The sequence below is a fragment of the Hylobates moloch genome, unplaced genomic scaffold, assembly GCF_009828535.3.
Source record: "Hylobates moloch isolate HMO894 unplaced genomic scaffold, HMol_V3 SCAFFOLD_6, whole genome shotgun sequence".
Taxonomy (NCBI): domain Eukaryota; kingdom Metazoa; phylum Chordata; class Mammalia; order Primates; family Hylobatidae; genus Hylobates; species Hylobates moloch.
In genome coordinates, this window is record NW_026652281.1 from 51,090,204 (window position 1) to 51,105,961 (window position 15,758).

Consider the following 15,758-nt stretch of genomic DNA (forward strand, 5'->3'; position numbering starts at 1 on the left):
ACAGGATAAACAAACCAACCTAATTTGATCTGGAACTTCTGCAGGCTATCACAGGTCATTTAATCTAAAACATATGGCTCTAGCCATTACTATGTTTTCTGAAATACTCGAACAGACCTTGTCCTTAACAAGGTCTTCATGTTATTAGTTTCACTCATGGATTTTTCCAGCCTCCTGCTTATTCCACAACTGCCTTTCATTCTCGTTTAGACTGGGGTGGAAGGAGCATGAAAGAGTTCCCTTCTTTCTGATTTTCTCTTCTTAAATCTTTGCAGGCTTAAGAATCTATGAGAAATGATAAAGAGGACCACAGATAATCACAGCTCTGGATAAAGTCTATTAAGACAAATGTTCAAAGCAGAATGAGATTTTTAATTTTTATATTAAAAATTAATTTATAGAGTAAATTTGAAATACTGCTATATTGTTTTAATTAGGGCACCAAAACCACTTCTTGAGCCTTACTCATTAAGAAATATACACATTTGCATTTGTAAATAACAGGTTTAATTTGTATATTTTAGCATACTTTAAATATATTTAAATAAAGTATATTCTTTCACAGCTAAAAGCCCCCCCACCCCACTATCCACATACCCAGCTCTACTTAAACTGGAACTGTCATGCTACAGAATCCAGCTTGCAAATAAAATTTTGGTTTTGCACCAGATTATGTCCATCCTTAATAACTGATGGTGTGTTGTCTTTTTCAGTGAACGTTGTGTCAATGTTACAGGAATTTTGGGAAAGCAAGCAGCAGCAGAGGGCTGCATTCCCAAGTGAAGGTGTGGTGGTCTATGAGTCACTGCCAGCTCCTGGGCCTCCCTTTGTGAGTTATGTGACCCTCCCAGGGGGAAGCTGTTTTGGCAACTTTCAGGTAAGAAGTAGACATTAATTTGTCAATGAAAGTTCATTGGGTTAAAATAAAGTAAACCTTTTTGTAAACTGGTAACATTACAAATTTTCTTGGAAATAGTGAACAAAGTTGTACCATATCCTATGAATGAAAACAACAGGAAAGCAATTTCTAAATTTGCCAATATCCTTTATAAATACCCTTTTAATTGAGTAAATTATCCCTCAATTTTCAATAACTGGCAAAGATGTTTTATTTCTTGCTTATGGATACCACGAAACTCATAAGTAGTCAAGTTTCTCTCTTAGTTTGTCAACTAAAAAGCCCAAAGGCAAATTTTCAGGTAATTTTTTTGTAGTGTAAGTCTAGAGAACTTCATATCATATAATTTTTAAGACTAACGTCATACCTGATACTATTTATATTTTTACCTTTACTCTCCCTTTGAACTTATTAGGTCACTCATTTATTGTATCCTGTTACCAGGTGTATCTGTTTTACATGGTTTCAAATCCTTCATTGAGTGAGGGAAGGGTATAATTTAACAAACAGACCTACAAACCTATGCTGCCCCAGGGAAGTCAAAGAAGGATTCACAGGAAATATAAATGTGAACTGAGGCATTCAGTTGATGATGTCTTGGCCAATGGGAAAAGGGAAAATGACATTCTTAGCATAGGGAACCACAGCATTTTCAGAATTAGGAAAGCATAAGGGTTAATGTGTGTGGCAAGGAACGGTTGGGAGAGGACAGGTAGGCACTCACATCAAACCATAAGGGATCTTCATACTTTGCAAAGCAGTACAGGTTTTATTCTATATAAAATCAGAACCTTTGAAGGATTCTGAGCAGAAGAGTGATGTATTCAAATGTACTTCAGAAAGATTACTCGGGTCACAGCGTGAAGATGCTTTGGATTTAAACGATTTAAATGGCTGAGAGGCTGAAAGTGATGAGTGCCCATGGAGACGAGCTACAAACGCAGTATGTTCAGGAGCTAAAGGTGAAGGGACTTCATTAGGAGTGAAAGTTGGGACGATACTTTCATACCTAATGAAGTCCCTTCACCTTCACCTTTACCAGTGGTCAGCCCTGGCTTTGGCCACTGGGTGGGAAACACAGGAGGAAGTGGAGCGGGTATGTGAAAGGTGAGGACGAAGAAACTGTGAAGTGCCTGGAAGCCAGAGAAGAGCAATCGCCCTCCCCTATCCAAAAAAAAAAAAAAAAAAAAGTAAGACCTGAAGCTCAAGAAAGAGATATGTGTTGAACTTCTACATTTCTAAGCTGAAGCCACAGCTACAGGTACCACTGCCAAGTGAGAATGTGTGGTGTGAGAAGATGATCAAGGAATGCTCTTAGGAACAGTTTCAGCGGGGGAAATAAAAGGAGAAAGATTTCTCTAAAAAGCCCAGAGATTGCCCAGAAAGAGACAAAGAACCAGAAGAGGGGATTTATGGAAACCGAGAGATGTGACATTTTGAGACTGAGGATGAAGTGAGCAGCGGTCAGCCACAGGACAGATGTCCAGTGAGATGTTTCCACTGATTGTGATGAATGTGAAATCCTTATTAACCTTCTGAAAAGTAATGTCAATGGAGAAAATGGGATATAAATTAGATTACAGTTGCTAGAGTAAAATAGGGGTTTAGAAGTAGAGACAGTGTCCTTCCGTAAGGATTTAGAGGGCTCCTTCCTACTCTTGTGGTCAGCACTGCTTGTGAAAATAGGAGCACGTTGCCTATTGTCCAGTGGGGAGTTGGAGACAAAACACATTCTGGTCAAACTGGCATCAGTGGCTTCCAGACATCTAAGCCATAATTAAAGCTGGGAAGGACAACTAAAACTGAGCCACTGCATATTCAGACAGTTCTCAAATAGCCTGCAAAGATGGGCCAGAATCAACAAGATGAACTCTTAGAATATAAAATAAAAATTAAAAAAGTCTCAAGATTGAATCAAGATGGAGTGGATTTAGCACATTCTTCAAACTCTTTTCTAGTCTGAAATTCCCTAAAATGTCAAAGACATGTTTTAAAATAAGTAAATTCACAATAGTGCTAAGCAAGAAGAAAGGGTGCCATTGGAAGAGATGAACTTTGAAGCAACTCTGGGAGATGAGAGTAGAATCAAATTATTAGGGGCAAAGATGCCACAATCTAAATATATATAGGAGAAATGTACTGTGAAAGTAAAGAAGAGCTAGAGAAACTCCAGGTTCACATGAACGAATGCAAAGAGGAGGAGGCAGTCCTGGGGTAATTTTAAGGCTAATCAAAAACTGCTTTCAAAACTTCCGACCCATCCAGCCAGTGAGGTGTTGCCTTCCCCACTCCGAACAGTAGTCAGCAGTGTGTTTTTACCTCTGGTGAATGAAAGTGAATTGACTGACGAGGATGATTTGAATGTGGGTATAGAAGCCTCAGAACAGAGCTTGATGTAACCCTAGACACCAAAGACACGGATGAGAGGCAGCAAAGGGGAAAGAAAGGCAGCCACTGAGGAAGAGGCTCTCCAACCCACATGTGCCTGCAGGTCCATTATTGAGCATCCTAAGGTGAAGTCTGCCTGTCAACACACCCCATTCAATACGAAGCACCCAGCTGTCCTCTCATTCAGGGGAGCCCCTCTAGGGAAACAGACATTCTCAAGCATAGAGGAAGGTTTTGTCAGCCATCTAAACTAATGTACTTGTTTGTCCATCTATGTCAATGAACTTAAGATCACCAAACATTTGAGGAAAACCAAATGCATAAAAGACCAAAGGCAAGCAAACAAAAGAACAAAACAATTCAAGCAGCACAGAATGTAAAAGAGTATTACAGTTAATATCCTCACAAAATTTTGAAAGGATATTTCTCTCTAAAACAGCTATTAAAAGGGAGCAAGCAGGGAGCAAGAAAATGAAATATGTTTGCCAAATTAGAACAATAAGGATAAAGAATTAAGAGGAGCAAATAGAGGAGCAGACATAGCCAAATTAGTAAGGAATAACTAAGTAAAGTCTTCTAGAACTTAGAGCAAAAAGACAGAGATGGAAGACAGTACAGGAGACATGCAGATAAATTTTGCAGGTAAACATCAATTTAGTAGGAGCTCTAGAAAGAGACAAAGGAAATAGAGGGGAGGAAATAAATAACAGAGGCAATTTTCTTTGAGTTAAAGAAAAGCATAGGTTGTCAAATTGAAATGGCCCACCATATTCCATGCAGAATCATAACAAAAGAAAAGCACAGCTCTGTGGTTATGTGGGACTTAGAAACAGTATTCTGCTTAAAGGTAGATCAAGGGACTTCTTTGATACTGCATATGTGCACTATCTGTTTTTAAAATTAGATTGAACATATACGTAGCTTTAGGGAAACTTCAGGGGGCATTAGCTCCCTGAAATGGGACAAAAACTGGCAAACTTGGTTAACAAAATCAAAAACTGTTTCTTTGAAAAGACAAATAAGAAAGACAGATCTTTGGCATTTCTGATTAAGGAAAACAGACACACCACACTAAGCATTAAAGAGAGAATATAATCATAGGAGTGTAATATAAGAACACTATATAAATCATTATTCATTGAAACATGAAAACTTAGATGATATGGACTACTTTCTGGGAACTCTTTACAATCTTTGCAACTCTTATATAAGCATAGCATTTCAAAATAAAAAGTAAAAAGGGGGGCTTCAATGGCTCCCTATTATTTTCTTATTAAAGCATACGTTCCTTACTCTGGCAATAAAGATTCTATAGCTAGTCCAACTTTCCCTTCCAGTTTTATCTCCCCGATTTCCTCTTCTGACACTTGATGCTTCTACCTAACTGTTCCTCATGCATGTCTTGACCTCTCCTAACCATTCCCATACTCACATTGAGATCTACTTAGGAAATGCTATTGCCACCTTCTCTTTATGTCTAAACCCTGACCATCTTCCAGGACTCCACAAAAATTTTTCAGAGAAAACAAAAAGTTTTCTCTGATTCTCCCTGATGGAACTCCCTACCTCATGTGATTTCCCAAAGCAGTGTTCTCTGTTTCTCTACTAGACTTAATGTTTTCTACCGTATGCTCCAGTTACCTATGTGCATGTTCTTTCCCTTTACTGAAATGTAAGTTCCAGGGATGGGGTGTGTATCCTTATGTTCCCCATGACCTCAAGCACTGTGTTTCGCATACAGTGCATAAAGTGCCTAATAAATTGTGTTAAGTGAATAGCCAAATGAATGAATAACAAATCCGAAGAATAAATGAAGTTAATGTTTGTCCATTCTTGTATTTAACCAATAGTCAGCTAAGATCATTCATCTAAGTCTGCAAGATAGTGGGCTAGGAAGGAAAAGTCAGTAACAGTAAAATCAGCTGATATTATTTTGTTCATATCTGTGGTTAAAGTTTTGAAAATGGATGAATTTAAAAGTATTGATTAAAAATACCTTATGATTCTCTTGGATTTAATTTATGCATAGCAACTTTTTCCCTACCCGACTCTTAGGACCATAAATAACCAAGATTTGGCAGTACTCACACCCAGGCATGCATTATATTTGTTCATACATTCATTATACTCTATCTAGAATATAATGCATTTGACAGATTGGTGAATGGATCTAGAAGATATGAGTGTAAGAAATTCTAGTGTTATTGTTTTTGTTTTTGCTACCCAGAGAAGTACAAATTTTCCTATCATCTCATAAATTTTGACCCAAAATGATAGCACTTCCCTTAGGTAATAAATTCAACATCCTCCTGTGGTCTTAACAAAAAAAATAAAGAAAGAAAGAAATAGAAAACAAAATGAAAAACTGAAAACTTCAGGAGGGAGGCCTCTTGGTGATTTCTCTGATCATTTTAGGGTCCCCTTTTCCTTATGTTTAAATCATCATATTTTAAGGCTCTCAGGAGGACTGTTAACATCTTTGCTTAAAAGGATCCAGAATTTCCTGAATCAAGTATGTTTTGAAAATGTGTTTGGGTGGTTGGCTGCCAAATCTGGCTCCTTCACCCATTTGGCCCTCCAAAATATGACTTGAGAAGGAAAACCAGGGGTGAAAAATGAAAGAACATTTCTCCTAAAGCAATGTGCTTACACTTTTCTTTGTCAGTTCAGAAACCATCTTAAATGCTATTTTCACCATATAACATTTCATCATGTTTTTGCCAGCAGTTGGACTATAAGAGCCTACATGCTCATTCCTGCAATGCCTTTCACATAATCAAATGTCACCCCTGTGCATTACAAATCATTTCACGATGGATTATTAATGCCAAGACCATGTGCTGAAACATGGAGAAACCATTATGCCAGCAGTAGCCTTCTTAGTGAGCCATGGACGTCACCACCAATGGTGCCAAGTAATTGAAAATACTTGAAGTGGAGTATGGGACCGGATTGTGGGACTAATCCCTCTGGTTTCAGGCAGTTTCATGAAAGCTGTAAGAGATTATGCTCATTCATTCTTTAGGAAAGTAGTATTCAGACTGAACTTTAGTTTTCTGATTAATCAAAGGAAAGCAGTCCAGTCAAAGACTCTGATGGATACAAACCACTGGTTTTTTATGCAAAGAAGCCTCTCACTGAAGTAAATGGGAAGCTTGTGTCCATGAAAGCTAATTAAAGAATTTTCAGTTAGCCTTGACACCACAATCTACAAAAAACAGAAACAGAGAGAGAACGGAAGAGAGAGAGAGAAAAAGCAGCCATAGCCCTGCCTTTAGACCAGGCCTTCATAAATTACTATAGAATAGAAAAAGAGAAGTGAAAATATAATTTTATTTCTGCATTTCTAAACAATAAATAAAATAACCTACTGATTAAAAATTTTTTTTCAGAAAGTTGTATTGAAACACATTAGTACTTATTGGATCTTTTATAAAAGAAATCATTTTCTAATATTACCAGCATTAAGTATTTCATGTATTTTAGATATATTTTCTTCATGCCACTTTTGTCTAGGCAGTTAATCCTTCCCTAGCCACATATCATGACCATGAAAACTTGCAGTAATTTCCATTTTTTTACAATAGAGCAATGCAAAGGCCATCAGATCCACGTCTGGCTCCCCTCTTGATGAACTCAGAAGGAAAGCCACTCATTGTTGCAGCAGCTGTTTTTGCTTCCAAATCCAAAAGGGAACTTGAGTATTTTATCTTATTTTATATTTTGATTTAAAGGGTTTGCGATTCAAGTTTTGCTTTCAAGTCAGTGACATGGTCTTCCACATATAGTCTGCTGGAGTGACTTGAATTAGTGAATTTCATTCTTATTTTGACTAAAAAGCAAAAATTTCCTTGAATATAGTACCAGAGCATGTGATTATTTATGTGCATGAATTACGATTGAATAAAAATTGCCTCCTGACAAAAATATTGATGTGATAGCTCGATCTATTTGGAGCGTGAGACACTTACTCATCAGGGCATTATATCTTTTTCACCTAAGTATTTTGTTGTTAAAATGGCTTCACAGAAAATAAGTACAGGTGTTAAACACTGGGTTCTGGTACTCAGGCTAGTTGAATAGTGCCAAGCACTCTATGAAGTTGAGACATTCAATTCTTCCATAGGCAAACTGTTGATTGACCTTTTTTTTTTTTTTTCCATTTGTAACCAATGTTTGGTGTTGCAAAACAGGGCTGCAGAGTAGTGAGATGAGGGGTGGCACACAGTGCAGATGAGCTCCTTGCAAAGCTCTGTCTCTAAAAGGCAATGAATTCATTTGATGGGTTTTGATTTTTATGCCAATCTGGTTTTCAAACCAAAGCCATCGCCTATGCTGATATCTAGAAAAACTATTTTTCCAAGGAGCATACAGCCTTAAACAAGGTGAGGAGTATTTTAATTGTGTTTTATTTTAGTTAAGGCAGTAAGCACACTTAACCTGCATTATCAGACATAAAAACGCATTTTATACTTTTATGCATTAAATGAGTCTTCTCAAAGTCCATGGAATTAAAAGTACATTTAAATCACAATAAACTAAGTTTATAAAATTAAGTTTCTCCCAGTAGAGAATGACTAAGAAAATTTGATTAATTCATACACTTGACTCAATGGAATTGTAACGCTCTTTTTGCTGAGTGTTAAATAAGGCCTGGCCTTGACATTCCATATCCCAAATAGGGATTTAGTTCCTGCTATAAACTTGAGACTATTGCCCAGCACTAATGCTGTTTTAATGCCTAGTATTTCTATTTGAAATTATCCATGACCTCTTCTCTGCCTCTAGGGTGGTATACCTTGACTCAGATGGACGACATGCTATGCAATGTAACTTAACTTCTAAAGGAGGTATTTCCTGGTGGAAATCTCCACAGGAAAGCATCCTGTTTTATAACTAATGAGACTCAAAGACGGGAAGGTTAGTTATAACCATTCGAAAGTCATATGTCAGCTAATTATCAGACCTTAATGACTTGCCCATGAAATTGGGAGTGCATATTGCTTTAATGAGACCCTTTATTTATTCCCCAGCCTCCTTCCCTAACTTTAATCTGTTTCTTTTTTTATTAAACAAAGTGAATAGAAATTCTTGACCTCCAAATATAGAATGTAGTGAAAGAAATGATTAGGAAAGTCCCCATGGCAAATAAGGACTTCAGACTATCTCCACAGGAGTCTCCCAGCCCCTAGTTCATAAACTTTAGAAAGATGCTCACCAGCTCGGTGAGTTGCTGAGTGGGGAAGAAAGCCTGACTCCATCTCTCCCTAACTCCCCCCATCCCTCTTATGCAATCAGAGCCAAGTCCTTTCACATCAAAGCAACTATAAAAATAAACCCAAATCTTGAGCCCTGATCAATTCATCTTGTCTACACCTTAACTTAAAAAAAAGAAAAAGAATAAAAGAAAAAAGAAAACAAAAGGAATAAAATCTCAAGGAGCAAAGCACAACATAGGATTGTAATAGTTACCAGGGACCTTGGTCTAGGTATGTGTGTAGAATACCGTTGCGGCAGAGGTAAACGAGGAGAAGGCCAGGTGGTTTATATTATAAAAATAACATTCTGACCCACCATGTGCATGAAACATTTCTTTCAGTTGACAGGAACTGGTGAGTTTTCTCTGAAAATTGGACTCCCAGAGCAGTCCCCTCCCCCACACCTAGCTAAGACCCCCATCCCCAGCACACACAGAGCTCTAAATTGTTCCCAACATATTTGCAGCCACTCTGACCTATGGATAGACACGATATTAACTTGGGTGACTGAGTTCCAACGGTTGCCCTTTTTCACATCACCATCTGGAAGGAGAAAAAATGCTAATATATCCACAATTAGACAAATTGGAACACATGCAAATGTTCATGCTTCGGTCAGGGTAGTCAAGGTTTTAAAGCACTGAAAGGGGGTCCGTTAGCAACAGGGTCTGGCTTGTGGCATTCTTCGTGAAGGCTTGCTGTCAGGATGAAACCGAGGTGTTGGTGACACTGACCAGAGCTGTCAGGCAGTACGCACAAACTCCACAAGTCACTTGCTAAAAGTCGGACTCCAAGTCACAAAAGCAAAACGTTCCCAACCACCTGAATGACAGACCTAACAGCCGATAGGATTTGGGCAGGAATTCTCACTTCTCACAGAGTCAATTTATTTGGCTTTGCCACCTGCAAAGTCCCAGCTTTGGAAAACACCTTGGGTACCATGTGCTATTGAATGAATGCCACCTAAATAACACTGACCTGCCCTTGACCCCAGAGAGGATGGCATCTTCAGCTTTGAATCTGCAAATAGATACAATCTGTTACATTAGCTATTACATTACTGTTCTTCTTCTTTTTTTTTTTTTTTAATCCTGCTTCTTACAGACTGTTTCAACTCCTTGGCTACCATTGGGAGGCACCAGTGAAAATGTGCCTAAAATGTGTTTTATACATTTTAGATCTGGAGACCATTTTTCTCCTGATGTCTTTAAAACACATGTATGAATAATTGTAGAAAGTCTGTTGTTTAAGATAGAGAGAAAGTTACTTGTATCAATGTCCTTCCATATGCACTCCTAAAGAAAGCACTGTAGTTGGGATGTAAGTACAGTAAAACCTTGGGATGTAGAAACAACTACTCAGCACATGAATCCTGCCTATTTTCTAACACAAAGCGTGGAAAACAATCATTAATCAAATGAGGGCTACCAGGAAAGTTCCTGTTTCACGTCTAAATTGCTTCAGCTTGGCCAGAAGATGGTTCTATAACCAGTAAGACACCTACAAATAGTTTTAAAGTATTTCACAAGTAAGTAATGAAAAAAACTAATTTCTTATTAGGGATTTCTATTTATAACACATACATGACTATCAGAACTTTATTTCAATTAATGTAAGAACTTCAGTTAATGCTAAATAGTTAACTAGTCATTATTTTATTTCAGGAGAGCCTACTGGTCAACAAATTAATCTTGGTTGAATCTCGACATTACATAGTGTGACACCCTGGAAAATAATCATAGAAGAAATAAAAACTGTTAAGCAGAGAAGTGAAATTGAGACCTCAGTTAGTTAAGTCAGTAGTGCTTATGTACTTCCTAAGGACCTATTTTTAGAAGAACTATCATAACGGACTTTTTAAAAACCTGAATGCTACTTTCCTTGACTCTTGGGTAGAAGCAGTTTCTCTAATGAGAAATTAGCATTTCTGACGTTAGCAGAAGTGGCTCTACAATGAAGACAATGAAGCTTCTGCAGAAGCTCTTTGTAAATCACAATGCCAACTTTTTTATTTGTAATTTCATATTGTTTTTCTTAAACAAGGGCCCCCAAATTGTGTAAGCCTCAGGCCCCACAAAACTTGGTTCTGCTCCTGCCTGTTAGAAATGAGACATGGCAGGGGCAGAGGTTTCAGCAACATTCCTCTAAGAGTTGTCCTGGGTCCACATGTCAGAATCACCTGCAAATCTTATTATATGCAGACCCCCCGCCCCACCATCGTACAGCTGAAGAGATTCTGATTCAGTAGGTCAGCTTTGGGCGCAGGAATACACATGTTTAACAAGTTCCCGGGTAATTGTACTATGAACACTAAAGTTTTTGAACTATTGGTCCAAACTCCCAGCCTAGGCTTGGCAGCAATCTTCATAGTGAACCCTATAGGGTCCTGGTGGCTTGTTGGTCATCTTAATCTATGATAAAATACAGGGCCAAAATGAGTTAGTCTTGGGGGGAATTTTTTATTCATCAGAGCTAGGAAAGTTTATTTTTTGTTTTATTTATTTAGTTTTTGAATTTTAGTACAGACAAGGTCTCGCTACATTGCCCAGGTTGGTCCCGAACTCCTAAGCTCAAGTGATCCTCCAGCCTCAGCCTCCCAAAGTGCTGGGTTTACAGATAATGAGCTACCGTGCCTGGCCAGGGAAGTTTAATTTAAATGACTTTTACTCTTGAAGAGTTATCAGTACTTCTGGAAATGTTGAGCAACCTTGTATGGTAGAATTCCAAAATCTCTTGGCCCTGTACTTAAGAGAGTACTTAAGGTTAGAATGAGATGCTTCCTACAAGGTAACATCTGATCTCTGGTCTAGTCGCAGTTGGCCTATCTCCATTTTCCTTCTCCCTATAGTCCAGGAAAGCATCCAAAAGGAGAACAATAGGAGGGAGGAGGATATTGAGATAATGTCCGCATATTCCCATCCTCAGTGAGTACCATTTATCCCCACAGTGTACTGCATCTTGCTTGGCCTTTTGTTGTAAATGAAGTCAAATTTGTCATGGGAGGAGATATCCTTTTAGTCTTATATCAAAATGACCCATAAAAGCGCAAAGTTGAAGCTTTGTCTAAAATACTGTACTGATTTAGGGAGTGCTATGTGACCTTAGGCAAATTATATATCCTCTTTATTCCAAAGTGGGTGGCCATTTCTACGAAGAGCAAAATAGCAAAGTGGTTAAAAATGTGGACTCCCAAGTCAGACAGACTGGAGGGCAAATCTTGTTTTGTTCCCATCTTAAGGTGCATGACCTTGGGATGTATAACCTCTTTAAGCCTGTATTTCCTCACCTGCAAAATAAGGATAATAACAAAACCAACTTTATAGGATTGTTGTGGTGACAAAATGTGATAATAAACATAAAGTGCTCAGCATAGTGCCAAGCACATAGTGCCAGCAATGTGGATTATTTCATTGAGACTTCTTAATTAGCTGTGGTGAGCAAAGCCTTTGTATTAGTTACCTATTGCTGCATAAGAAATTGCCTGAAAACTTACAAACATTTATTGTCTTGCACAGTTTCCAAAGATCAGGGATCTGGAAGCAGCTTAGCTGAGTGGTTTTGGCTCAAGGTCTTCTGGAAGAAGGTTGCTTTTGGTAAGCTCTCAGCTGGAGGTGCAGTCATTTGAAGGCTTGATCAGGGCTGGAGGATCAGCTTCCAGTCTCCCTCAGATGGCTGCTGGCAGAAGGCTTTAGTTATCTGCCATGTATGCCTTTCCATGGGACTGCTTAACATGTCAGTGACTTTCCCCAAGCCAGTGACTTTTCCCCTTGGTTCCACTTATCTTCTTTTATAAAGAGATGGCAAGTGAGACCAAGATGGAAGCCATAGTGTCTTTTATAATCTAATATGGGAAGGGATTTGCCATCACTTCTACCATATTCTATTGGTTACACAAATGAACTCTGGTGCAGTGTAGGGGAGGACTACGCGAGGGTGTGAATGCCACGGGGCAGGGGTCACTGGGGAATCTTACAAACTGGCTACCACTGCCTTTGAGTAGCTTTCCTGAGCAATGCCACAGTCACTCTTTTTTTTTTTTTACTTTAATTTTAGATCAGAGCCAGGAGGCTTTGAAATTATTATAGTGGTTTATAATCTACCAGCAAATGAAAGGCATCTGAACACCAAAATAAATGTCTGAAATGAGGTCTGCTGGCCACTCGGAAAGCATGTGGCTCCACATGCCTGAGAAATTCACAGACTTTAGTAAAATCTTTACTTAAATATCCCAGCTCTGCACTTTCGCAAAGTGCAAAGAACAGAAGTTGTCCTTCTATATTAACAAGTAAAAATGGTTAACAGAAAAGACACGGTTTACAAATCTATATTTATGATTAGGGCCTGGCTAAAAAATAGCAAGAATAAACTGTATAACCTGGGAAGTCTAACTCTAGCAGGAAGTTACTTTGAAATAACATCATACTTCACTCGCTCCCCAACCGATGTCTTTGACGACTGGTTTGGACACATCCATAAAATGTCCTGTCACTTACCATATTTTATTTTCTTACAGTGTTTCCCACTGTTTGATAGTAACTTTAACAGTGCCTGTTCTTACAGCAACATTCACATTCTGATTTAGATTGCAACCAAGTAGATTGCCGTTTGGCTAAATTTCTTCCCCAAGTAAAGATTCTTATGGGCTGAGAGGTCCCATTAAAAGATCCCTAGAGAAAAATATGCAGCCCTTACTGGCTGGGATTTGTAGTTCTAGAATTTAGAAGAAAGCGGCTGGTTAACATTATAGACATTTTGAAGTACTTGTCTTTCAGAAATGCCAAGAACAATAGCAAGAAAAGCCCTTTGATGGCTCAGAATTTATTTTATTTTATGTACTTATTAATTGGAACACTTTCTCCCCCGTTTTAAGCAAAGATTCTGTACATTGAAATAATAAAATAAGCATAGACATGTGTCTGCTTTAAAATCTTGGTATTGGTTAGGTCTCTGTAGTCCTTTTTCATGCTTTCTGGGTAAAGGCTCTTTCTGTTCTCTCAGCCGGACTGCACTTTGATCTCCCGAGCAGTGCCATTTGGTTGTAAACGTATGTGATGCTTTTGATCTAGTACTTAACTGGTCTTATTTAAAATAGATAGCTTCTTTTATCTAACTAGTGTTTACTAGGTCTCTCTCTCCATAAAAGATGGTTTAAATTGCTATTATTCAGATAGAAGTTGTTTCTGAAGAGTGCCTGGATATGAATCGAATTCTCCAAATTCTAAAACTCCAACAGCTCTATGATAGATTTTGTAAAGCTAAATTCCTATTAAAAGGAGCTGTTCCTACAGATGTCAGGTAATACTTGCAAAAACGTTGTTTGCTTTTTAATGGGGAACTGATTTTCCAAAGAATAATAAACATACCCTACGCTCAGGCAAAAATGGTCATCTCAAAGTGTCTGACTGCAATGACCAATTATCCATCTGAAATTCGTTAATATGCTTTTATATTACTAAGTTATACATACCATAGAGGGTTTATTGAAATTGCACTCATTTAAAAAAAATAAAAAGTATATATCCGTCATTTTTTTCTTTACGAGGATCTCTTGAACATTATGTCTAGTGCTTCAGTGACTTGCTTTTTTTAGTTTCCTAGGCTGTATTGTTGCTTATTCAGCAAACTAGGTCACAAGAGGCAGGAGACAACTAAGTCATAGGCTCTGCCTTTAGGGAGCTCACAGCCAGGAGATGGTGGGGGCAGAGCATTAGCAAACAGTTACACCGCAGTGTGGTCAGTGCCTCCCTTGGACAGTGGTCCTCCAAGCCTAGACTTGAGAGTGATCAAGGAAAGCTTCCTAAAAGAGATGGCACTCAAGCTTCAGTGAAAGATTGGTGACTCAGTGTCCTATAAATTTTCAGCCAAGCCCATAACACAAAGCCAATCTACCTTGTCAAACCCATTGTGGTTTCATACAAGTTGCCTAAAACTTGGAAGAGGTCTAAACCTTGAACGGCATTGCTGTCTAAAGCTTCCCCCAAACCCTTCTTGTGTGTCAACACCAAGGAAAAAAAAAAAAAAACTACTTTCCACACTCATTTTGGAACTTTAGCTCCATTGTTCATTCAACGGCTATATAGAAAATCACTCTTTGGGCCCAGCACTGTGGCTCATGCCTGCAATTTCAGCACTTTGGGAGGCTGAGGCGGGCGGATCACCTGAGGTCAGGAGTTCAAGACCAGCCTGACCAACATGGAGAAACCCCATCTCTACTAAACATACAAAATCAGCTGGGCGTAGTGGCACATGCCTGTAATCCCAACTACTCAGGAGGCTGAGGCAGGAGACTTGCTTGAACCCAGGAGGCGTAGGTTGCGGCGAGCCAAGATCACGCCATTGCACTCCAGCCTGGGCAACAAGAGTGAAACTCCGTCTCACAAAAAAAATAAAAAAATAAAAAATAAATAAATCACTCTTTATTGTAAATTATAGTATCTTCTTCTGCCTGCCCTTAATTGTTCTGCTTTGTTAGTCTCCTGGCAAATGTTGTTTGTTTGGTTGGTTTTTGTTATTTTTTAATTTGTGTTTGTTTTAATTCTCCTCAGTGTCATGTTCTTGCCATTTCAAAAGTCTTGTAATTATTTCATCAACACACTCACCATGTACAAGCATCTCCAAGCGCTGAGCCTGGCTCAGCCTGTGGAGGATGCTCAAGTAATATACAAAAATGGTATGGAGATTCCTTAAAGAACTAATAGTAGAACTACCATTTGATCCAGCAATTCCACTACTGGGAATTTACCCAAAGAAAAAAATGTCACTATATGAAAAAGACACGTGCACACTCATGTTTATAGCAGCACAATTTGCAATTGCAAAAATATGGAACCAACCTAAGTGCCTATCAACCAATGAGCGAATAACGAAGATGGGGTACACCATGGAATACTGCTTAGCCATATAAATGAACAAAATAATGTCTTTTGCAGCAACTTGGGTGGAGCTGGAGGCCATTATTCTAAGTGGAGTAACTCAGGAACGGAAAACCAAATATTGTGTTTTCACATATAAGTGGGAGCTAAGCTATGAGGATGCAAAGGCATAAGAATAACATAATGGACTTTGGGCACTTGGGGGAGAAGGTTGGGAGGGGGGTGAGGGATAAAAGACTACATATTGGATACAGAGTATACTGTTCGGGTGACAAGTGCACCAAATTCCCAGAAATCACCGCAAAAGAACTTATCCACATAACCTAAAAGCACCTGTATCCC

At 38.5% G+C, this 15,758-nt stretch overlaps 1 protein-coding gene across 1 annotated transcript in view; it reads left to right on the forward strand.

Annotated features, from left to right (window-relative positions):
* LIX1 (limb and CNS expressed 1) overlaps positions 1 to 15,758 on the forward strand; it is a 50,766-nt gene that overhangs the window by 17,368 nt on the left and 17,640 nt on the right. Inside the window, exon 2 of the mRNA XM_032156762.2 lies at positions 714 to 877. Coding sequence (XP_032012653.1) covers positions 714 to 877 — 164 coding nt within the window. The remainder of the gene's footprint in view (positions 1 to 713; positions 878 to 15,758) is intronic.